The sequence below is a fragment of the Oncorhynchus masou genome, chromosome 11 (genome assembly GCF_036934945.1).
Source record: "Oncorhynchus masou masou isolate Uvic2021 chromosome 11, UVic_Omas_1.1, whole genome shotgun sequence".
Taxonomy (NCBI): Eukaryota; Metazoa; Chordata; class Actinopteri; order Salmoniformes; family Salmonidae; genus Oncorhynchus; species Oncorhynchus masou.
This window is the reverse complement of record NC_088222.1, coordinates 43,101,637-43,127,580: the sequence shown is the minus strand read 5'-3', so window position 1 is coordinate 43,127,580 and position 25,944 is coordinate 43,101,637. Positions and strand designations below refer to the sequence as shown.

General features: G+C 42.2%; 1 protein-coding gene across 1 annotated transcript in view; it reads left to right on the top strand.

Moving 5' to 3' along the window:
* Positions 1-5,298: 5,298 nt before the first annotated feature.
* Positions 5,299-25,944, top strand: part of LOC135548725 (endothelial cell-selective adhesion molecule-like) — a 66,976-nt gene continuing 46,330 nt past the window's right edge. The window contains exon 1 of the mRNA XM_064978590.1: positions 5,299-5,964. Within this exon, the coding sequence (XP_064834662.1) occupies positions 5,898-5,964 (67 nt within the window). The 5' untranslated portion in view covers positions 5,299-5,897. The remainder of the gene's footprint in view (positions 5,965-25,944) is intronic.

Below are 25,944 nucleotides of genomic sequence, written 5' to 3'. Positions count from 1 at the left end.
TCATCTCAATTTGGTTGGGGATCGTGGAGGCCAGGTCAGCTGATGCAGCACTCCATCACTCTCCTTCTTGGTAAAATAGCCCTTACACAGCCTGGAGGTGTATTGGGTCATTGTCCTGTTGAAAAAGTCCCACTAAGTCCCACTAAGCCCAAACCAGATGGGATGGAGTGTCGCTGCAGAATGCTGTGGTAGCAATGCTGGCTAATAAAATCACAGACAGTGTCACCAGCAAACCACCCCCACACCATAACACCTCCTCCATGCTTTACGGTTGACCAAAAAGACAAATTCCCACTGGTCTAAATTCCATTGCTTGTGTTTCTTGGCCCAAGCAAGTCTCTTCTTCTTCTTGGTGTCCTTCAGTAGTGGTTTCTTTGCATTATTTCAGCCATGAATGCCTGATTCACACAGTCTCCACTGAACAGTTGATGTTGAGATGTGTCTGTTGCTTTAACCCTGTGATGCATTTATTTGCACTGCAATTTCTGAGGCTGGTAACTCTAATGAACTGGGTCTTCCATTCCTGTGGCTGTACTCATGAGAGCCAGTTTCATCATAGTGCTTGATGGTTTTTGTGACTGCACGCAAAGAAACTTTCAAAGTTCTTGAAATATTCCATATTGACTGACCTTCATGTCTTAAAAATAATGATGGACTGTCATTTTTCTCTTTACTTATTTGAGCTGTTCTTGACATAACATGGACTTGGTCTTTTACCAAATAGGGCTATCTTCTGTATACCCCCCTACCTTGTCACAACACAACTGATTGGCTGAAACGTATTAAGAAGGACAGAAATTCCAAAAATGGACTTTTAAGAAGGCCCACCTGTTAATTGAAATGCATTCAAGGTGACTACCTCATGAAGCTGGTTGAGAGAATGCCAAGAGTGTGCAAAGCTTTCGTCAAAACAAAGGGTGGCTACTTTGAAGAATCTGAAATATAAAATATTTTTGTATTTCTTTCGCGCTTTTTGGTTACTACATGATTCCATATGTGTTATTTCATAGTTTTGATGTCTTCACTATTATTCTACAATGTAAAAAAATAGGAAAAATAAAGAAAAACCCTTGAATGATTAGGTGTTCTAAAACCTCTTCTTTACCTTTAGCCTTTTAGCGAAGATGCTTCGTTTGCTTTAGTCTCTTCGAGATGGCAGCGGCTGTTTCAACCTCCCTAGTATTTAACTTCAATGCACATGTCTTCTTAACAGGCTGCGGGCCCTGCCTTTGGCAGCAAGCCCTGTCTGTACGCGTTGTGTGGTTAATGAGAGCGGACATTTGCTCAGGGATAGCCGAACAATGCCACAATGTCCCATAGTCGTCCATAACAGGCCACAACATTTAAATGTTCCAATTCTGAAAAATGATATCTAGAACAGTTATGTATTGTTTAGGGACTCTGTCGGGGTCTCAACTTATTGTTGAGAGTTAGAATAGTATAATACACAAGGTGCAATTCCAGAATGTGGTTGTGTATTAGCAGTTTTTCTCTTGTTATGTCAGTCACACCCTTAGCGGATTTGGGAGAAAGTGGATGTTTCTAGTTTTCAGGGATACAGTATTTACAACCTAACTTCCCTTTCCCCTAGACAAAAAATGGAAGTAGGGACCACAGATGGTTGGTGGTATAACTTAATTGGGGAGGACAGGCTTGTGGTAATGGCTGGAGTGCCATAGGTGGAATGGCATCAACACATTGTTATGAGCTGTTCTCCCTTCAGCAGCCTCCACTGGTGGGGACTCTGCTCATGCGTCTTTCTACCCCTGCTACGTGAGGTCATGTCAGTCACTAGGCAGGTTTCCATTGACCCAGGTTTATTCAACAAAAGCAATGTCGAAAAATAAATCATTGCAACATGTATAATGGAACGGCAGAGAGGATACATTTGCTAAAGAGTCGACAACATTTTTATCTTCTTGACAGGGTGGATTTTTCTTTTGTCTGACTTTCTTTATTGCAACAAATAATGATAAACTGTGTTTTTCAAAAAAAAATATGCACAATAATTTTGAAGGTACGTAGGGCACTTGATATCATTAAATAACTATAAAGCTGCACTCTACATTTAATTCTAAACAGAGGTGGGACCAAGTCATTGTTTTACAAGTCACAAGTAAGTCTCAAGTCTCAAGTCAAGACCGACAAGTCTCAAGTCAAGTTTTGAGTCCTAAACAAGTCATAATGTGCTCTTCACCAAATGTAATACCATTTCATATTTTTAACAAGAGTAATAGTTAGTATATTACATTTACGCAAATTGTGAATGCTTTTAAAAATATATATTTATTTCTTTCCAAATAAACTTTATATTTCTATGGAAATACATCATGGCTACATCATGAGAAAGACCCGCACCCCCAACCCCCCATTGCGATCGACTATCGAGGATCGCAATCAGGCGATGTAGACTTGTACACAATCGCCCAAATGTAACACACACACACACACACCCTCTCTGTGTGTGGTTCCAGTAGGCTAACGTATGTCAATGGTTTCAGGAACAGCAGTAACATCAGGCAGGATTTCGGCTTCCAACTGCCTGGCCAGTTGTAGCGCAATCTTGGGTGCACTGATCACATTCCTGCACTGACTGACAGTGTGGAGGCTCATTGATTTAACGTTATGTTAGCCTACATGCTACACTAGCAAAGTTATAAATTATATAGCTGTCGGCTATATTAACCACGACTTACCGTTCTTTGTACAGCTTGAAATGTCGGAAAAAAATGTGGAAGTTGTTGCGCCTCCGTCTGTAATTTTCTTACCCCATGTTTTGCAAGTTGCAATCCGTTTTTTGATGACTACAGTGTAGTCTTTATATCTGAAAATAATCATTTTGGGTATCATCTTTCCAAGGGCTCCTTTTTCTCAGCTGGCACAATTTGATTGGCTGCTATCTAATTCAAACTGTAATCCGTTAAATGAAGAGTTGATGCGCTGCACACTTTACTAAAAAGAATCATTTTTATTATTTGGACTTGGAGGGTATCAAGTCAGTTCGAGTCAAAAGGCTCAAGTCCAAGTTAAGTCACGAGTCGTTGGTGTTAAAGTCAAAGTCGAGTTGCAAGTCACCCTATTTTGTCACTCGAATCTGTCTCGAGTCCACACCTCTGATTCTGAATGCCAACTGCTTGCTATATAAAAAATGTAAACTATAAACAATTATGGTTCTTTGCAGGACAAGGATTGTCCTGACTTGCAAGAGTTTTCTAAATTACTTCACCTTGCTTTTCTGGTTGACTGGCAAGTTTCACAATCCAACATTTTCAGATCTGCAGGAGTACAAGTTTCACCATGGCACGGACTATGGCAATATGTTGGCAGATGAGAATTATTACAATATAGTAAATGTTAATCAATTATTGCATTCTATCCATGCTAGCTTTCACGGGCTACCTGAGACATGAAACAGATAGGTGGGAGAGCATACAGGCTGTCGCAAATGTATTCATGCACAATTTGCCTAAATGTGTAATGGAAACACTTCAACCACTTAATTTTTATTTGACACTGTAGGTTTTTGCTTAGTTTGTTATAATTTAAAAAAAATGTGACGTCAAGACATCCAGCTCTTTTTATCGACATAAGATAGATAAATGGAATCGCACTGTAACAGGCAATTGGCGCATGTATTTTCCATGAAAACTTTCTAAATGTCTACAAAAAAAATCACTGGACAAGTTAATGGAAACATAGCTACAGACAGTCACTCAGCAATTTTTTTTTATTTTTAGATTGGTTATTTATTCTAGCCAGCTATCTAAACGTGCAGTAATCATGGCCGAATAATGACCAGACACACAGGGCACGTGCCCCCGGGCCCCTTACCTCCATGGGGCCCCCATTGATTTTGTTAGTCACTCTCACACAGATATCATAATAACATGTCATAAGTCATGGCGAATGTGTAGAATTGCAGGAAATTAGCTTTAAAAAGGCAAGAATGTCTCTCCACACTCTGGTAAAATGGGGTCAAGTCACAGGAAATTAGCCGTAAAATTGCACATTTTTCTCTCTGCCCCATGGCTAAATTAGTAGAATTGCAGGAATTACCTTTAAAACGACGTGGGGTCACCAAATCTCAGTTAGGGCCCCCAAAAGGCTAGAGCCAGCCCTGCTTTATAGCCTGCATGGGCTTCACATCTACTAACTACAAGATATTCTAGTAAGCCTATATGTAGAGAAATCGGCTTTGAGGCAATTGCATAGGAGATTCATCAAAAATAGTCTGAACTTGAATATAAAATGAATCAAAATATAGGCCTTTTCAGTCTAGGGGCCAACATATCTGGTTTTCTTTCAGACAGTGCTCATGTTCCTTGACACAACCACCCACCCTCTGAATGTAGCAATTCAGGGGAGGTCCCGATGTAATCCATTGGCAACTCTTTATACGTATAGATGCGACCAAGTAGCCTTTGGACTCTAATAATTTAGTAATCTTGCTGCATTAGCCTCATCAGTATTTCCATGGCAACCGACCAGCCTCAGAGAAAGCAGAGTGAGTCAGGTATTCACCTCTAAAGGCTGGGCTTGTCTACATTCTCCACTTCCAAGTTGCCTGCTAAGTGCTGGGGGTGCCAAAGCTCTCTTGACAAGCCACCGAGGCTTGTTTCTTTGCATTAGCCACCTGAGAGATCTAAAGGAGGAATAGAACATGAACTGGAGTTTCAAGAGAGGGAAAGAAAAGAGATAGACTAGATCAATTTGGAATTGGTTAGATTGCACACTTATGCATTGGCCTCAATGTGTGTATCAACATATGAGCTAACCATGGCCATTGTCTGAAAAGCTTTATCAGCTGATTTGTTATATTGTAATCATTTGTAAAAAGTCACATTTTTTTTAAAGGACTGTCATCATACTGTATCATTGCCAGCCCCCATTGAGTTCTTAATTTGGAACTCAGCACACATAGCAGGTGTGTAGGCTGTCTAGATAGTAATGTCCAGAAATAGCTCTTTTGCTAAATAAATAATGTCTATGAACTGAAAAAGGCATTTTGCACGAGCCTCCAACAGTAGCCTAGTTATACCCCGAATCAGCTAATAACATATATAATATGTATCCTATATGTGCAGTATACAATAAGTAATGTGTAATCAATGTACCAAGGTTCTATTTAAGCAATAACGCACGACGGGGTGTGGTATATGGCCAATATACCAGGGCTGGGCTAAGGACTGTTCTTAACTATGACGCAGCACGGAGTGCCTGGATACAGCCCTTAGCCGTGGTATATTGGCAATATACCACAACCCCCCGAGGTGCCTTGTTACTATTATAAATTGGTTACCAGCGTAATTAGAGCAGTAAAAATATGTTTTGTCATACCCGTGGTAAACGGTCTGATATACCACGGCTGTCAGCCGATCAGCATTCAGGGCTCGAACCACCCAGTTTATAATTGGGGATAGTTATTTCCACACGGTTTCTTTATTTGGGAATAGAACCACTACACCTGTAAGTGCGCAGAATGTCAAGCGTGACGTTGATAATGTGCACAGGTGTCGGTTGTTGAGGTGGCAGGGCAGAGCATTCTCATCGTGAGAACTTTGTTCGTTTTTGACGACGACCGAAGCATGAACGACGAAGTCGACGAATACATTTTTGTAAGAAAAGATCTGGACACTTGCCAAAGTAGGCTGCTGGAATAATTATTTGCGCGCTACGCTAAATGCGAACGCGAGGCTTTATCACTCTCACGTCAACTGCTGCTGAGAACGAGATGATTTAACTCCGGATAATGTCACATTGCCCACTGTAAACTCGCTACCCCAAGTCTTCGCTCTGGCGGTTCAAGGTAGTGCGAAATTGCTCACAGATAACTGGGAGACAATACATTAAGACAAGAAACCGCAGCTGTGGGTCAAACAGAAGACGCATGTAGAACTATGGAGATGTATACTTCGAGGAAACTTTGCATCTTGCTGTCGTTCACATTTTTCTTGTTTTTTACAGGTAAGACAATAGTCAGTTTGAGTTTGAAATAACGCAATTTATCATTTCAAAAAGTAGTGGTCTTATTGTTTAGTAGGCTATATGTAGATGCAAGGTGTTTTGTAACCAACATTTTTTTCGAACTGACGACATAAAACAATGTTCTAGCTGCCTCCGAATGACAGTACAACACTTGACCTAATAGACAGTTGAATTTTATAATTTTGTTGTGGAGTAGTAGACGATTAAGTTCCCGTACTCGACATGGGGATTTAACCTGAAACACCTGTTCGTTTTCCATTGGATTTGAAACAAGTGTGTTACACACAATTCTGCTGGCCAGGGAGGATTAATCCCTTTATTATAAAATGGACACACACTGCCTGAACAGTGGACTAACACTGTTTAGCAAAGTCTTGTTTCACATCACACTATCAAGCATTCTAACATCAAGTATTTTGGTCGTAATGACATTTATTTTACAATTTAACCAATTTATATATAGTTTATGGACAATGTCATATGTAGGAATAGTCTTAACACTGCCATTTGTTTTTAGAATTTGACAAAGAATTTTCAGACATGGTGCATTTTTAAGGAGTGGTATTCTTTCCCAGTAAAAGAAAATAGCCCAAAACGGAACCAAAGTATTCACTGGAAATGGGATGTAGTGGAAACTTCCTATCTCTCTTTCCCACATCTGTCCTAGGATTATCTGCCCTTTTCAGTGTTTTGTTTCCAAAACAATCATGTGCTGATGCTGGCAATCTCACACTAGCTCATTTCACCTTATCAGGGTGTGGCATTGCCAAATAGTAATGTGTATGCCAAGGAATCATTACTTGACACAAGTTTATTGCAATCTATTCTCAAACTTTTACCTTAAGTATGAAGTGCAGAAAATACTGCTCGGTAGCTGAACAATAACCCACCTGATTTGTAAATTAGTTATCTGTTTGACTCACTAACAGTCTACAGCAGGTGTGTCCCCTAAGATGTAGGGGCCAAGACATGGGAGGAAATGGTTGTGAATAGAGTCTTGCTAACAGGAAGATGGCTAGTTCCACTTATATGCTTTCATTCCCATGGCTGTGTTTGTCTTCTCTTGAAAACAGGATAACCTGTGATTGTTTTGTTGCCTTTTCAATCACATTGTTGAGTTATGGGGGGGGGGGCGTGCGTGCGTGCGTTAGTTTTGTGTGTGACGGTGTTAAAACTAGTGTCTTGGAACTGAAGTCTGGAGTTAAAGTAGGCTACATTAGACTAATGTATTGTAAATACACTGCTTCACAGCAAGTGTGTCACCCAATGCCATTAATATGACATTAAGCCAGTAGCCAGCATTGTTTTTCTTTTCATCGCAGCTTCTTGCTCAGTTGGACCTTTTTAGAATCTAGGTTTGAGCAATTCCACTGTAACAGAGTAATGCTGAGACTCACTTTTCACATTTTAAAATGTATGTCAAGCAAAGTTTAGCAAACCATACACCTATATGCAGAAGTCTACTTAGAACAATTGCCACTGAAGATGTTGCTAAAATACTTTTACTTGAGGAACATTGAAGATGCAAAGTTTGGTAGCAGAATGACAGTAAAATCTCTCACAGTTTGTGAGCACATTTTCCAAAATCTGATAAATATTTACTCCAATTTAAGATTCAAAGATTTCTGCAGAAAGAATGGGGTGTTAGCTATGATATGACGCCTTGAGTTTGAGAACATCTCTTGTTTATTGAACTGCAGTAAGTGAAGTGGATCAACACCCGGTAACAGAATGACATCATGGGTCCTTAATCTGTACAACACAGAAATACATAATTATGGATATGAATGTCATTCTCTTTATGAGGATGTATCCTGAACGAGTACACGAAGGTAGAAATATGTAATATCCTGCTTTGAATGTTTGGGTATTATTCTACACGCGGGCTATTATTCTAATGCGGTCCGCCACCAACAAGACCAAATTTGATATGATCCTATAAACTGCTCATGGGTGCTTTTACATGGAAATGACAGTTATGTATACAGTACAACAGTACATGTTGTCATGTCAGGCGCTATAAAACATACAGTAATCATATTTAATAGGACCATCTATTGCATGGTGTTAGTTACATTGTCCTGAGATCCCTAAATCAATTAGGATTGTCAAGTCTGAGCCTAGTCATTTTGGTTTTGCTCATTTGAATGCCATTAGTCTCATATGTGTTGTAATTGTTTAAAGTGACCTTGTATTGTATCCAGTACTTTACTGAATCTCATTACTGAAGAAATGTGTTTTTATAAAAAGTCTCGCTACTTGATGTGCCTAGACTTGTTTTGCCTAATTACTGGAGTGGGTCGGGGTGGGTCAAAGGAAAGCTGTACCAGTGTTGTTACAATTGAAAGCTTTTTGCTCTTTCAGGCGGATCACGGGGTGGTTCAGGGTTATCTGGATAATTTGGACCTGTAATTAATGGAAAAAATCCTTAATGAATTTTTTATTTTACCTTTATTTAACCAGGCAAGTCAGTTAAGAACAAATTCTTATTTTCAATGATGGCCTAGGAACAGTGGGTTAACTGCATGTTCAGGGGCAGAACGACAGATTTGTACCTTGTCAGCTCGGGGGTTTGAACTTGCAACCTTGCGGTTACTAGTCCAACGCTCCAACGAATAATTAGACCCAATTTTTAACATGACCTTATACTTCCTCAAAATGTTAAATCTTTTGTTGTCCATTAAAACAGTTAAAATGCTATACTTAGAACAAGTTTAAAATGAGATGGAAGGAAACACACGCTAGTTGATTACACTTCCATTCCAGACACACCATCCCTGGGAAGATAATATCTTCATTTGTTTTGCAGGTGTGCTCTACAAAGGACTGACTTATTTAACAAGGTCATCCCATATGGGCTTCCTAGATCCTTCTGGGTTCGAGGAAAGGCGTGCCTGGGGAAGAGTGTCATGTGTAATACTCCCCACTTCACCTACTCTCTAGAATTCAGTGTCGTTTTTAATAGTGAGGAAGGTTCTGGACTTTATTTTAGCAACATGTCTGTCCCTCATCAAGATCCAGCATGCCTTAGTCTAGGTAGTGATCATTAGGACATGCAATGTTTCTTATTGGACAAGTCCAGGTATTCCCTCCCTGTCTGTTTTCATCGCTTTGGTGCCTAATAAACACGACTCTGCCTGGCGTGTCCTCATCGTTTGGCGCAGTTTGTTTCCTCCCTCCACTGTATTTGCTGCAGTGCGTTGAGTTCACCCACCCCCCATCCTCTGGAATGCAATCTATCAAAGTTATAACAACTGTGCCTTATCTCTAATTGTTTGTTTCTTAAAATAATAGGGACTGGAGGCTTGCCTAACGGCGTTTAGAGCCTGGAATACAGGCCAAATTTGAAGTCGCTGGTCTCTTGTGTGGGACTTGAGTAACTGGTATGAGTTTGATTTGTTACAGGGGATTGTGGATTTATCTGGACTATTGTTAGACGTAATGACAGAAAGAACACCAACCCATGTCACTAGTTATAACAAGGTAAAATGAGGGTTGTCCAATCTGGACCCCAAGAGAACAGTGGTCATTTGTAATCCTGTGTATTGCCTCTGGCCATGTATCTCACATTGTGATGCATCCTTGGACCTCTGGGGAGATTGAAATTAGTTCACCCGAGTTGTGTGCTTTGCCTCTCACACAGTTATGGACAGGTATGTGAGGGCAGCTAGCATTAGTGCTAAGATAACGTTAGCAAGCGTCCTCCGCAGTTCCGCCCCTTGTTAAAGTTGCCCTCGGCTGCCTTTAATCCCAGAAAATGGCTCTGTTTCTGATAAAACTGAATGGGAAAAGCAATTAGACAATAAGCAGAGCTGCTGTGTTTAGACCTACCTATAGTGATCTCTGATCCACCTAGGGGAGAGAATGTGGGCTGAGGGAGGGGGCAACCTTTTGGAATGAAACGCAGCTCATCTAGTGGCTTCTGCCACACAGGACATCCCCCAGGCGAATGCCTCCAACAGACAGCACTTTCCTGCTGCTCTGCTCCATGACTCCCCGCATGCACTGTCCCACGAGCTACAGCAGACTACAAGCTGGCCAGGGGTCATGAGAAAAGCAGTGGGTGACTTTCCCAAGTCCCAACATGCTGTGTCTGGCCTATGGACTCCCTTAAAGACACTCTCTCTCTCTCTCTGTGTGTGTGTGTTTCTGTTTCTCCCCATCTTCCTTTCTGGAAGAGGAAATGGCCTGAGCCTACTCGACAAATGGGCAGAGGGCTGTGTACTAGATTCCTCATATTATTTCCCCCATAAGTGACTGATTCATGACTGCTGCATGTTATAAGAACCTCTCCTGAGATCATTTGTATTGTATATTGTTTGCATATGGAGGGCTGAGTTATTTTGAGTCTCCTGCTGTGTTTATTTATCTCAATGTATTTGTCCCTCAGTATGGCATTGTATTTCCCTCTGGAGACACCAAACCAATGCCAGAAGATATTTATAGACTGGTTATACTGGTTTGAAAGGGATGTCCCAAATTATAACAATGAAATGTCTTGTAAAATGACATGTCAAGCCTATAACAATGACATGCATGTCAAACCCACAGAGTAATTTCAAACAATCTGCTTACTAATTACTATTTACAAACCTTCAAGCTTATCGGGTGACATGACAGGCTGTCAAGCTGCTTTGCAAGCGAATCTCTGCTCACGCACCCCGACAGGCTGCTGATGTCAAACCTCTCCTCCATCTCTCTGCCTTTTTGGGAGGCATTACAGTAAGCAATTACAATGCGGCCTAAGAACTAACAGGTCAAAACTGAGATGACACACACTAATAAATGTTGCTGTCCGTCAGATTCCAGCTACGGGGGGGTCCATTGTTGCGTCTAACATTTCTCCTCAAACTATGTGAAGCGCTTTGAGCTACTGGAAAAGCATTACATACTGTAGTGTACATCCAATCAATTATAATAATTTTAATTGATTAACCATTCTGTTAAGATAGACCTTATTTTTTTGGTGCAATTGCTATAACATTTTGATAATCATATCTTTTCATGTGCAAATGAGTTTCCCTGCAGTTATTGTGGTTTGTGTACTGTTTACTATGATGAAAGCCATTAAATTGGTGTCATAATACAGTCATATTGTCCATTGCGTAAGTCTGCCCCCAATCTGAATCCCCAACTCCCCTTATACACATTTTTGATGATTGAAAGAAAGATACCAGTATTCATCTCAAATCCCTGCTCACCTATTTGTCATTCTGGTTGGGGCAGGTGATATCGCTAGGTGTCGGAGTCGATTAATTGCAATTGGACAAGTGTGCCTTATGCTTGGATTTCCCTTATGGGCAAAACCCCACTTATTCTGTGTCTGCTATAAATGACTGTGTAAATGACTGTCCTCTGAAATCCACTGTAATCCCATACGGCAAGTCAAGGCCCAGGCTCCATCAGCCAATGCCCCTACTGCAGCATGCAGCTGACGTCTTAGAAGGCACCCGCTAGCTACACCAGAGCCTTATAGGCAGGAAGGAATAGCATTGCAATAGTCCTGGTGAATGTCCATACTTACACACACATTCCAGCCTTTGCACCACCTGTTTGTTATATACATCAGAGGTATTTCCAGAGAACCAAACTACTCGACTCTTAACAAATTGATAATTACACTTTGCTGATTCCACCCAGAGTAATTGTGTATGCAGTAGCAGCAACACAGCAGCCAGCCTTGTGGAAAAAGTCATTATATCCACACTATTAAGTGAAGCCCTTCAGGGCAGAGTGGATGTTGCACTTTCCTAGTGAGGGGAGGAGCAAGTGATCAAGAGGCACTGTGTAACGTGGGCTAGGAGTCACCCTAAATGTCACGGCGCTGTGCTCTTCTCCCATCATACACCCCCCCCCCCCCCCCACACACACACATACACACACACACACACACAGTCATTCCTGTCCAGCACCTCCATAGCCAGTAGTTTCTCGCAGGTCTGTGCCCCTCAAGCCTCTGCCTGCCCAGCAGAGCTTTCCCCCAGGGGGGACAGGTCAACTTGTCAGCCTAGCCTCCCCCCGCTTCCCTCCTCTCATCAGCACGTCTCAGCTCAACCAGGAGGTTAGATCTAGGGGTACTCATTACACTGAAAGCAAGCCTGGAAAGGAGGCAAAAGCACGTATTGTGTGTGTCTGATGGTTTGTATGTCTACAGTACTTGTTTTATATATAGATCTGTAGGCGAGCCTTCACTTGTTGGCCTTATCCTTTTATTTGCTCTTACCTTCCCTCCAATCATCCTCTCTCAGCCTTTCCATGGTGCTGTGTAATTATAGGATTTCATCCAAAGGGGTGTTTTTGGTCACAACCGTGCTCTGGGACCATATGATGTCATTATTTTGGTATCGTGGAGGTGCAGCTTTCCCACTTCAGACTGTAATTGTTGTTTATGAAAGGCATCCCCCAGAGTCAGTGTGCTGTACACATTGATAATGTACTCAACATCTTTCATACATTTCTGCACGATATCTTAGGGCAGGGGTACTCGAGTACTATTTGAGAAAATCCGGTCACGTATTTCCTCGGTGGTAAAGGTCTGGATGGATAATGCAATTTATCGGCATAGTAACAAATTCCCACCTCGCAACCCATGTGACCTCAAACTGTTCACACCCCTCTTGTTGGTGAAGAGAGAATTTGCCGTTTTAAAGCTAATTTCCTGCGATTCTACGCATTTTGCATGGGGCAGAGATTTTCTTTGCATAGAATTAGCTTTAAAATCAGCGTTCTTCAATGTCTTATTTGTGTTTATTATACCGTGGGTTCGAAGCCCTATGTTTTATTTTTTGTTGGGTGGAGGGTGAGACCTGCGGTCCATATTGACCCCGGTCCGGATCCGGTCCTCCAGTTGAGTATGAGAGGTCTTAGGGTGTCCAATCAAAATTAGATATTTCGACCAATAGGTAAAATAATGTTAATTGTGTCGATAATCTTCTAAAAGAACCAGTTCCATGTCTCTATCATAATCCGTTCAAAACTTATTGCTGTTTTTTTACCCTTGTAGGATGGTCAAAATTAGGGTGACTAAATCTGTGGAGGCCAGATAAAAAAATATATCTATTAAAAAAGTGGTCAAATCTGGAAAATATCATCCTGTCTGAATGCTGTGTGAGAATTAAGGCTACCTGGCAGGCTTTTCGTTGAACTCATCTTTCTTCTCAAATCCAGAGGCCATAAACCAATAATAGAGGTAAGATGTATATTGATTTTGAGACGTTTTAGTATACTCTATTAATATTAATGCAACGTTTTTTTTCTCACAAACAAGCGTATCTCTGTGAAATGCCAACAATTTTTTTTTTTTAATTTTCAAAGCGTTTAAGTTTAACATTTTATTCAGCTCGTGTCATGCAAATTTTGCTATTTGCTACCTGCGGAAACAACTTGGAAGACGACCAAAATGTAAAACCCTCAAGTTTTGGAGAGAAAGCTGCAGAGCTCTGTGCTTATTATCGGATGCATTAGGTTACGAAACTCATTTTTATTTATTTTTAAGAATCATATTTGTCACCACCAAAGTGTGTTTTCAATAACTCTGGGCAGAGTCAGTGGACACCCTAGATATCTCCATTTCACAATTTCTGTCAGTCAATCCTCGTCGTCTGAGAATTGTCCTAATTAAATCATCCTTTTTTGCAGAAATAAAGATGGAACACTAATCAAATTCAGAACCTCGAGTGGGTTTGTTGTTCCCAAAAACAGTTTCTCATTTGTCAAAAAAGTGTACAATTTCTGTGACCCTTGCAAAAGGAATTGCTTGATAAACTTTTGAGCCAAAAAAGCTTTTCTGCCATCACTCATAATTTACAATACCCTACCAGCATTAAATGGTCACTAAAAGGCATTGATTTGAAGGAATATGCCTCTGGGGTTGACTTTCCCATCGCTGTCCCCAGTTGTTCATAATCAACATTGCTATGGCCCTTTCAGTGTTGCTTGGCCATAATGTTTGAAGTGAAGTAAGCACACTTCTGTGTGTGAGGAAGAACAATGCAATTTAAAAAGTATATCATGTGTTTTAAACTAATTGCAAACTATGCTATACAGTGGTTCCCAAACCTCTCCTCGAATATCCCTAGATGTTCCACTTATAGTAGTTGAACCATTCCAGTACTAGCACAGCTGATTTCAATTAATCAAGGGCTTAGTGATTAGTTGAATCAGGTGTGCTAGTTATGGAATAGTGTAAATAAGTGAAACAGCGAGGGGTGCTCAAGTATAGGTTTGGAAAACACTGCTTTACGCTAATACCACGTGTTATTTCTATCTCTGAATGTTTCCCTCTCACCAATGTCCTTCTCTGCCTTTGGATTGTCCCTTTCTACTGGCAATTGAGAAATTTCCCCTCGTGTGGTGGTTTCTCGCTTTTTCTGTATGCATCTACAGTATAAAGGAACAGCACCGTACCGGTACCGCAGGCAGAGAGCTTCCATAATCTCTCTGGATGTCTTTGAAGAGGTAGATGTTTTTAAACTGAATGCTAAACAGGATCTATCAGGATTAAGTCTGGATTTGAGGCTGTCTAGCTTAGCTTGACTTTAAAAAAAAAAAAAGTTGAGGGGCGGAATATGTAAATACTACTATGTCAACCAATCTCTGTACAAATAATACATTTTCTTGAGGGAAACTCCACCTTGAGATTGGTGATTCGAATATATGCGTAAGATCTGTAGGTTCATGGGTACTCTAGGTTTAGACAGCCACATATTATGCTTAACTGGTCATCATTGCCATTTTGTTACTCTCAATTGAAAGCTTTCCCTCAGTGGTCATTGACGTTTTGAAACTTCATTAGGGACTGTTCATTACAGCCATTGATTTCCCAGGGAGTTACGATCCATGGGAGTCATGTCCATTAACCTGGCATTAAGCACAGTTTGCTAGGTGGGTGGGGCTCTCAGGTTTGGTCTTGTTTGGCTTTTCCACACTAACTCTTTGCCCAGAAATATACCAATGACAACATGATGCAGCATATGAACTTAGGGTACTCTCGGCCTCTATCCAGAAGACTCGGTGGTAGGTTCTGACCCTCCATTTGGGAAATGGTGCTGAATTTCCCTCACTTTAAGGTGAGAAAGGCTTCACTGTGATGCTCACTCAGTGGTGAGTTAGACCACACCAGAAGATGATTTGGTTTTGACTGTTATACTTAACTGGGCACACACACACACACACTATACAGAGTCTCTCAAATCCATATGATGAAAAGGCCCGAAAGAAATACATTACACTATGACGGCAAACACCCAGCAATCTTCCAACTGACATTCAGAGCCAACTCCGAATCAGTCAATTTCCCTAACGCTCTTTGCATATCCTCCTGCAAATATTTTCTATTCCTGTGTAAACCCTTCACCAACAGCGACTCAGTTTCCATTTATTTATTTATTTCTATTCATTTTGCCCAGGTCCTCTCGGGTGACACGACTGGCTTTCTCATACCGTTCCTTTTAATCTCCTTCCTAATCACTCGCCTGTCTCTCCCTAACTCTAGACTTAAGCAGTTGAATTTGTTACAGAAAAGAATCACCTCCCATCAGTTAATAACACATTTTCACATTCCTCACAGAGTTCTATGGCGTTACCACTGTTTTACCTGAAGACTTCAAAGTTGGGTACACGGTTATGTAAATAGTTGTTCGCGCACATGTTATGGTGTCAGATTGTTCTTGTCAGTCTACTAGTGTGTCATGTTTAGTTAGCTCAGACCCTGGAGATGTATAGACTAACTTTTACATGGCTTCTGAAGGGCCCGCTGAGTGTCCGCGTATTCATTATACTGCCTGTGTGTGTGTGTACGCAGAAGATACAGGGAGATACTGAGCTGGAGATTTGCCTGTTTGATCAAGCTTGTGAGGATTAGACTGGGATGATGCAGGAATTGTGGATTATCAGCAAATTAGCTCGCTGGGCTTTAATCTAAGAACCGGGCGAAGCCTCAGCCACTCGAGTGGACAGGGTGTGTGTTGTGGGGGCTGCTTTGTGAATTTAAATAATATTAGGGGGGTGGGTATTGTCTGCTATTTAATTTTATGATGGTGCAGGGTGAATGAGACAGACGGACACAGACTTTGACCTTTGACTCGCCCGGCCCTGTTTTATAGCCTGTTATTTTGAGAATGCAGGATTTTGAAAACAAATAGTTTTTGTCGTGTGTGTGTGTGTGTGTGTGTGTGTTTGCATCTAAGAGTTGGATGTGTGGAGTCGGTGCTAATTTTCTCTGACTATATTTAAATGGCTAAAGGACAAAGGGATAGAATATGTAACCATGTAGTATTTTACAGCTGTTGTATTTCATTAAACCTAATGTGAAATATCACGTTCTAAAAAACAGATACGGGAAGGCTCTCTCGTCCAAAATGACAGAGCCCGGTGAAAGATGTGTAGGACATTACCAGTAAAAAAAAAAAAAAAACACCATGGATATCACAGCTGAAAATTGAACAAAATGAGACTGGTAAGCCTTCTTACCACCTGAGCAATACCTCATGAATACCATTTAGAGAAATGAACGGCTGCATAAATTACTTCAAATATCTATTTTTCCTCTTTGCTAGTTTGAAGTGAAGGATAGGCTCTTTCTTCTCAGTACTGGCTTAGATAGTTCCAGTAGTGTGACCAGGAGCCAGCGCAGCCCCTCTGAAACCTGCTTGGAGCAGATAAGTAACACCCGTGGAGGGGACCCCGTCAGCCCCTTGTACCCTAGCACACACCTTTTCTATTTCTGGTGGCACAATGTAAGGTAAATGTGATGCCGTTCACATGACTGACTGTGCACCTTGAGAGGGGAAAAAAAAGACAAACATCTGACACATTAATTTCTGAAAGATGTGCAGAGGGGAAGGCAAGTTGCTTATACCACTCATTTACAACATACTTTTAGCGTAGCTAGCATGTCCAGTTTTTTATTTGTCCCTGTGTGTCCATTGGAATCACAGTCCAATCTGAGGAATAGCGTTTTCCGCTTGTGCCATGCCATGCTTCACTCTGCACCAGAGGCCTCTGGGTCGTTGGCCACTCCAGCGTATTACAACTCTTAACTAGCACACCAAAGGACAGTATTTAAAAACAATAAAACATTTGGTAGCCAAAACACAAAGAATATAATTTAATCTATTTGCTGTATATTAAGGCTTTTTGAGGTGATTCGTTGCTTTTTCAATGGACTTCCTAATGGATCGTGGTGAACATTTATTCACATACAGTTGAAGTTGGAAGTTAACATACACTTAGGTTGGAGTCATTAAAACTCCACAAATTTCTTGTTAACAAAGTATAGTTTTGTAGACCTCCACAAGTCTGGTTCATACTTGGGAGCAATTCCCAAATGTCTGAAGGTACCACGCTCATCTGTACAAACAATAGTACGCAGTATAAACACCATGAGACCACGCAGCCGTCGTACAACTCAGGAAGGAGACGTGTTCTGTCTCCTAGAGATGAACGTACTTTGGCGCAAGGGCAAATCAATCCCGACCAACAGCAGTGGACCATGTGAAGATGCTGGAGGAAACGGGTACAAAAGTATCTATATCCACAGTAAAACAAGTCCTATATCGACATAACCTGAAAGGCCGCTCAGCAAGGAAGAAGCCACTGCTCCAAAACCGCCATAAAAAAGACAGACTATGGTTTGCAACTGCACATGGTGACAAGATCATACTTTTTTAGAGAAATGTCCTCTGGTCTGATGAAACAAAAATATAACTGTTTGGCCTTAATGACCAACGTTATGTTTGGAGGATAAAGGGGAGGCTTGACTTGCAAGCCATAGAACACCATCCCAACCATGAAGCACGGGTGTGGCAGCATCATGTTGTGGGGGTGCTTTGCTGCAGGAGGGCTGGTGCACTTCACAAAATAGATGGCATCATGAGGTAGGAAAATGATGTGGATATATTGAAGCAACATCTCAAGACATCAATCAGGAAGTTAAAGCTTGGTTGCAAATGGGTCTTCTAAATGGACAATGACCCCAAGCATACTTCCAAAGTTGTGGCAAAATGGCTTAAGGACAACAAAGTCAAGGTATTGGAGTGGCCATCACAAAGCCCTGACCTCAATTCTATAGAAAATGTGTGGGCAGAACTGGAAAAAGTGTGTGCAAGCAAGGAGGCATACAAACCGGACTCAGTTACACCAGCTCTGTCAGGTTGAATGGGCCAAAATTCACCCAGCTTATTGTGGGAAGCTTGTGAAAGGCTACCTGAAACGTTTCACCCAAGTTAAACAATTTAAAGGCAATGCTACCAAATATAAATTGAGTGCATGTAAACTTCAGACCTACTGGGAATGTGATGAAAGAAATAAAAGCTGAAATAAATAATTCTCTCTACTATTATTCTGACATTTCACATCCATAAAATAAAGTGGTGATCCTAACTGACCTTAGACAGGCAATTTTTAATGTCAGGAATTGTGAAACTGTTTAAATGTTTTTGGCTAAGGTGTATGTAAACTTCCAACTTCAACTGTAGCCTACTGTATTGCTGAATGGATAGAATCACTTTGAAGGTGTTTTTCAAAAGGGTTGGCATGGTGTATCTTTAGGCTGTGTAAATTTCATTTTCGACCCTCTATCCCCCCTCCATTTAGTGATTTGTTTGTTCAGGGTGTAGGCGTGCAAGGCATCCCCAGGGGACGAATGGGGCCGATCCATGCTACTCCCACTGCCCATATCTGAGAAGGGAGGATATGGCTATTGCCCATCAAGTAAATATAGGCTCAATCCCGATGGAGGCTCCTACCTGCTGTAGGCTACATGAGAGTTTAGTGCTCTCACTCGATCAGAGAAGATGGGGTGCCAAACGATCAAGACCCTTTGAATCGATAGAAAATAGGTTTTTAGAGGACACAATAGTGACGTCCAAAATGGACGGTTTATGCACGTAGTCGAGTAACTGCCATCTATTATTTGTTATTTTCATGACATGCGCTGTCTGGCGTAGTTGTCATCTGTTCAGTCGAGCTTTATTGGTGATAATTTCAAACCCCTCCTTTTTATAGACCTGTCTCGTGTTCTCTTCTAGCTCTCGCTCTCTCTGTGGTCATGTTATTGCTGTGCTTCTTTTTCTTTGGCTTCTATTTAATAATGAATACTCAATGTGCAATTATAAATCATATCAATTTTAATCAAAATACAGCTGTAGACAGAAGTCAAGGATCAAACATACAAATGTCTCGTGAGTTCTGCAATATAGGAAAAGTCCAAGTTCCTTTTAATATGCTTGCAATCAACCCCTAGTGATGTAACTGCCTACGTCAACACCTTCTACTCATGAGACCAAGCCCATGCATATACAGTTATACAAACTTGCAGGACAGAACAATAGTTCCAGTCTTTTCTAAGGGCGCATCAGTAACATTCCACTCCCCAAGTTGCTATGTAGTGGTATGTTGACTTGTCTCTTTCACTCATATGACCACTCGTCTCTCCCATGACCTCATATGACCACCTCAATATGACCATCGAGTTCTTGGTCACCTCCCTGACCAAAGTCCTTCTCTCCAGTTTGGCCAGGCGGCCAGCTATAGGAAGAGTCTTGGTGGTTCCGAACTTATTCCATTTAAGAGTGATGGAGGTCACTGTGTTTGTTCTTGGGCACCTTTAATGTTTCAGAAATGTTTTGGTACCCTTCCCTAGATCTGTGCCTCAACACAATCCTTTCTCGGAGCTCTACAGACAATTCCTTCGACCTCATGGCTTGGTTTTTGCTCTGACATCCACTGTCAACTGTGGGACCTTATACAGACAGGTGTGTGCCTTTCCAAATCATTTCTAATCAATTGAATTTACCACAGATGGACTCCAAGTTGTAGAAACATCTCAAGGATGATCAATGGAAACAGGATGCACCTGAGCTCAATTTTGAGTCTCATAGTAAAGTGTCTGAATTCTTACGTAAGTAAGGTATTTCTGTTTATTTTGTAAACATTTCCAAACCTGTTTTCACTTTGTCATTATGAGCTATTGAGTGTAGCTTGATGAGGAAATATTTTTATTTAATCTATTTTTGAAAAAGGTTAACGTAAACAAATTGTGGAAAAGTCAAGGGGTCTGAGTCATTTCCGAATATACTGTATGTATGTGCAGTGCCGTCAAGGTATTCAGACCCCTTGACTTTTTTCACATTTTGTTTCGTTACAGCAAATTTATTAAAATGGATTTAAAAAAAATTTTTTTTTTAAATACTCAGCTTTATCTGTTTCGCAATGGAATTAAATATTCACTTACAGCTCTGAATTACATTTCCAACAGCTCACCAGTCTTTTCTGGTAAAGAATACCACAAGAAATGTGTTGGTAGATTAGGTATTCCTGTGAAGAGATGACATTCTGCCAATGAAATCAAATGGCAGTCTATTCATTTGGTCAGTTATAGAACCTTGACCGTCAAACTCCAGTCACACAGACCTGAAAAGGAAATGTGAACACCACACCCATCCTTCCTGCAACCGGATACCCTACTGTGGAGAGGGGTAGAAAAGAGAAGCCTTTGGAGAGAATGGGTCAGGGGGAGGGAGTTGGGGTGACTCAAGTCCTACTTCCATTGTCTATTGGCCTGTGGGATTGTGGGAAGGGAGCTAGGTGTTAACTAGAGAAAGACTGTCCGTGCTCGCCATTCAGCACAAGTCCCACTGACTCAACCTGCATCCCAAATGTCACCCTATTCCCTATATAGTGCACCACTTTTGACCCAAAAGTAGTACACTAAGGTAATAGGGTGCCTTTTGGCATGCAGCCACAGGCTCTTAGAAGCTGGGTCTGGACACAATGGCCTCATTTAGAAACAGAGGGGCCTTACCTGTATAGGAGTCGAGCACAACACTACTCCCTGGCTATCTGGCTCCCCAATCAGACAACCTAGCCTTTAGGAATCTTTTAAATGGAGTGGCCCATAGGGATATGTGCAGCTAGAGAGCGGAGTGATCTGTACATCTGCTTCCGGGCCTTAGTTTTATAAGAACATGTCATGTTTGACATGGCTTTAATGTAGTTGTGGGTTGCCTGTAGGCCTACCTGGTTATACTGAAATGGCTCGTAGCAAACCGCTTGTAATTCCTTTTAGCTACATGGTTCAGTATTTTCCCTATTAATTTAGCAGCAGCGCACTGCCAATGCTAAATCGTTGCCGTCACTGCAAACCCCTTTTGAAAAATATATAGATTTATTTTTTCCGAGACACGCTTTTAATGTCAGTAACAAGCCACAACATCAAATCGTCTGAGAAACCGCCAAGGTAACTAGCTGGCTAGCTTTCTGAAAATAATCCTAGGGGAAACACTGTGGTTATATGGAAATTACGCATAGTGAACATTCACCATTTAGCTACCTCTCGTAATTCCTTTTTAATCAGATTCAAAAATAATTTTAATGTTCCAGCGACGCAATCACTCGCTGTACATGCTATGCCAGCCTCTAACACTGTCTTAACTAGCAGGTGTTAATATTGCTGGCTGCTTGCGAGTTCATTCTATGGGTGTGTTGTCTGTCATTTGGTTTATTTTTCTGTATGTGTGGATGCATGTGTGTGTTTTTTTTTCTCCCTGAAAGTCATCAATCTATGTCATATTCTCCCTCTGGCACCAGATCTGCCTGTCTTTGGGGGCTGTACCTTCAGAGATGGAGGGCTTTGAAAGCTGATAGGCTTAGAGCGTGACGAGCAGGCTTAGCAGGGTCCCAGTGCTCCTCATATCGCCCAGTCTCCAAGAGTGCAACAGGACTGGGTGCAGGGAGAGTGGTGGAGGGGCAAGCTTGTCACCAATCCCTGCGTCCACACACACCCCTTATCTTGCTTGGTGAATATAGTCATATTTCACCGAAGCAATATATTGTCCTTTGTGATCCCCCGATTTCTCTGGGCGTCATACACTGTCACTGGAAATATGTCTGAGGGATCTTGGTTTACGTGTGTGCATGAGGAGTGAAGTGGGGCCTATGTTCGTCCTTACATGATCCCCAAGTCTCCAGTTTTCTGAGTGCCTTTCTCGTTCCACTCCTCCTTTGCCAACCCTCCTTTCCAGTCGTCTGTCGAAAGCTCCTCCTGTCCCTTCATACCCTGAAACAGAGAAGGATTGCAGGGAGCCCAACAGCAGCTGGGCACCTCTGACAATTCAACCATGATAACCTTTTCACCTGGGTACCTGATGCAGCCTTGGCCCCCTTTGACCTCTCCACTGTCTGACGCTTATATATTCATATTATTACACAAGCTTGACAACCAAGTGTTTTTATTTTATGTAACCTTTATTTAACTAGGCAAGTCAGTTAAGAACAAATTCTTATTTTCAGCCAAAACATAACCTGGAGGACGCTGGGCCAATTGTGCGCTGCCCTATGGGACTCCCAATCACTGCCGGTTGTGATACAGCTTAGAAACGAACCAGGGTCTGTAGTGACGCCTATAGCACTGAGATGCAGTGCCTTAGACCGCTGAGCCCCAGCCACTGATGTATTGAATTGCCTGTTTCGGCAGACAAGTCAGGTTTTGATATAATGGAGATTGTTCTTCTTGTTGATATATCACGCATTCTTTGTGGAGGATTTAGTCATTGTCGATATTGACGTCTGTTTCCTTTTTTCGGTATTTGGTCCAAGGTATCACATTGAGCCAGTGCTTCCCTTGTTTCCCCCTGATTGTCAGCTATGATAACACTTATTCTCTGTTGTAACACTGACCCCTTAGTGGAAGGGCTCAGTGGAACGTGTCGTCTTACAGCAGCTCATGGCTGGGATCGTATTGCGTCAACACTTACTCACTCTCCTGCTGGTGCAGACAACTCACACTGTGTGTGTAATAATCAACCCTGCTGGATCCAGCTTATTTCACAAGCATCAGCCTGACATTGTATACTTAGTTAAATCGATGTGCATGTGTTTGAAGGGTCCTATAGTCAGTGTTTTTTGAAGGTGGAATATACCTTTGGAAAAGTACAATAGAATGTATCTTGACACCTCATTTTACCCTCCAGCGTCTGGTGGCTGACATGATAACTGACCGACTAGGCATATGAACATGGCAGTGGCCAGTCATACCTCCCATACCGAGGTCTAGCAACTCATTACAGGCATAGTTCCCCTCGTGGTATATCTGTAATGAGCTGTATGTACTGAGCAAATTTCAACCCCCCCCCCTCCCGTGTAAACTTGTCTAAATATTGTTAACCTTGAACAATCCCCATAATAATGAGCCAATATAGCTGTGTTATTCGATGAGATGGGATTTGTGTCATGTCATCTATCCCATTGGGTATCTCAAACACTTAATGTGCAAAAACCTACCCCCCCCCCCGGTCATCGAAATGTCATTTTCATTTCTGACTGCAGCGATGCTGACCAAAATATCCCAGTCATTCGACAGATTTGCTTGTCTTTTTTCTGAATGTTCAGCGGAGTTGTGTACGAAAAGCTAAGCCCTTTTAACACAGTCCTCAGGAGGGTTAAGGACTCTGTGCTTTCCTGGTAAATGGACGACTACGCATTTTAGCCCAATACATCAGCCATATCAGGGTTGCACTATATTACTGTGCAAATTATGTTTTTCAGAGGGAAAACGCTTGCCACCCTGAACCTTGCAGGTAGACTCCCAAGTGGAAATGTGTTTAATAATCGGCCCACGTTCTTGTCGACACTGGATGAAATATATATTTTTAAATCTCAGGTTTGCAGTCTGTTTTACTACTCATGATTTTTGAAGGCCAACCTCATCTCTGTACCCCACACATAGTTATTGGTAAGGTCGAGCAGTGAATTAGAACAATAAAAACAAGGGAGGTTTTCCAATGTGTCACAAAGAGGGGTAAAACAACTAAACAGACATTGAATAATCCTTGGAGCATGTTGAAGTTATTCATTACACTTTGGATGGACAAAGATACAGGCGTCCTTCTTCACTCAGTTCCTGGAGAGGAAGGAAACCTCTCATGGATTTCACCATGAGGCCTATGGTGACTTTGACATAGAGTTGAATGGCTGTGATTGGAGAGAATGGAGGATGGATAAACATTGTAGTTACGCCACAATACTAATCTAAATGACAGAGTGAAAAGGAAGCCTGTACAGAATAAAAATATTCCAAAACATTGATCCTGTTTTGCAGTAAGGTAAAACTGCAAAAAAAAATTGGCATTGTACTTTGTTCTGAATACAAAGCGTTATGTTTGGGACAAATCATCAGAAACTAAAACAAGAAGCTCCCACGCTGAGGTCTGTCCAACGCTGGTCTGACCAATCTGATTCCACACTCCAAGATTGCTTCCATCACGTGGACTGGGATATGTTTCGTATTGCGTCAGACAACAACATTGACGATTACGCTGATTCGGTGTGCGAGTTCATTAGAACGTGCGTTGAATATGTCGTTCCCATAGCAACGATTAAAACATTCCCAAACCAGAAACCGTGGATTGATGGCAGCATTCGTGTGAAACTGAAAGCGCGAACCACTGCTTTTAATCAGGGCAAGGTGACCGGAAACATGACCGAATACAAACAGTGCAGCTATTCCCTCCGCAAGGCAATCAAACAAGCTAAGCGTCAGTATAGAGACAAAGTAGAATCTCAATTCAACGGCTCAGACACGAGGTATGTGGCAGGGTCTACAGTCAATCACGGATTACAAAAAGAACCAGCCCAGTCACGGACCAGGATGTCTTGCTCCCAGGCAGACGAAATAACTTTTTTGCCCGCTTTGAAGACAATACAGTGCCACTGACACGGCCTGCAACGTAAACATGCGGACTCTCCTTCACTGCAGCCGAGGTGAGTAAAACATTTAACCCTCGCAAGGCTGCACGCCCAGACGGCATCCCCAGCCGCGCCCTCAGAGCATGCGCAGACCAGCTGGCTGGTGTGTTTACGGACATATTCAATCAATCCCTATCCCAGTCTGCTGTTCCCACATGCTTCAAGAGGGCCACCATTGTTCCTGTTCCCAAGAAAGCTAAGGTAACTGAGCTAAATGACTACCGCCCCGTAGCACTCACTTCCGTCATCATGAAGTGCTTTGAGAGACGAGTCAAGGACCATATCACCTCCATCCTACCTGACACCCTAGACCCACTCCAATTTGCTTACTGCCCAAATAGGTCCACAGACGATGCAATCTCAACCACACTGCACACTGCCCTAACCCATCTGGACGAGGAATACCTATGTGAGAATGCTGTTCATCGACTACAGCTCAGCATTTAACACCATAGTACCCTCCAAGCTCTTCATCAAGCTCGAGACCCTGGGTCTTGACCCCGCCCTGTGCAACTGGGTACTGGACTTCCAGACGGGCCGCCCCCAGGTGGTGAGGGTAGGCAACAACATCTCCACCCCGCTGATCCTCAACACTGGGGCCCCACAAGGGTGCGTTCTGAGCCCTCTCCTGTACTCCCTGTTCACCCACGACTGCGTGGCCACGCACGCCTCCAACTCAATCATCAAGTTTGCGGACGACACAACAGTGGTAGGCTTGATTACCAACAACGACGAGACGGCCTACAGGGAGGAGGTGAGGGCCCTCGGAGTGTGGTGTCAGGAAAATAACCTCACACTCAACGTCAACAAAACTAAGGAGATGAACGTGGACTTCAGGAAACAGCAGAGGGAACACCCCCTATCCACATCGATGGAGTGGAGAGGGTAGTACGTTTTAAGTTCCTCAGCATACACATCACAGACAAACTGAATTGGTCCACCCACACAGACCGCATCGTGAAGAAGGCCTCAGGAGGCTGAAGAAATTCGCCTTGTCACCAAAAGCACTCACAAACTTCTACAGATGCACAATCGAGAGCATCCTGGTGGGCTGTATCACCGCCTGGTAAGACAACTGCTCCGCCCACAACCGTAAGGCTCTCCAGAGGGTAGTGAGGTCTGCACAACGCATCACCGGGGGCAAACAACCTGTCCTCCAGGACACCTACACCACCCGATGTTACAGGAAGGCCATAAAGATCATCAAGGACAACC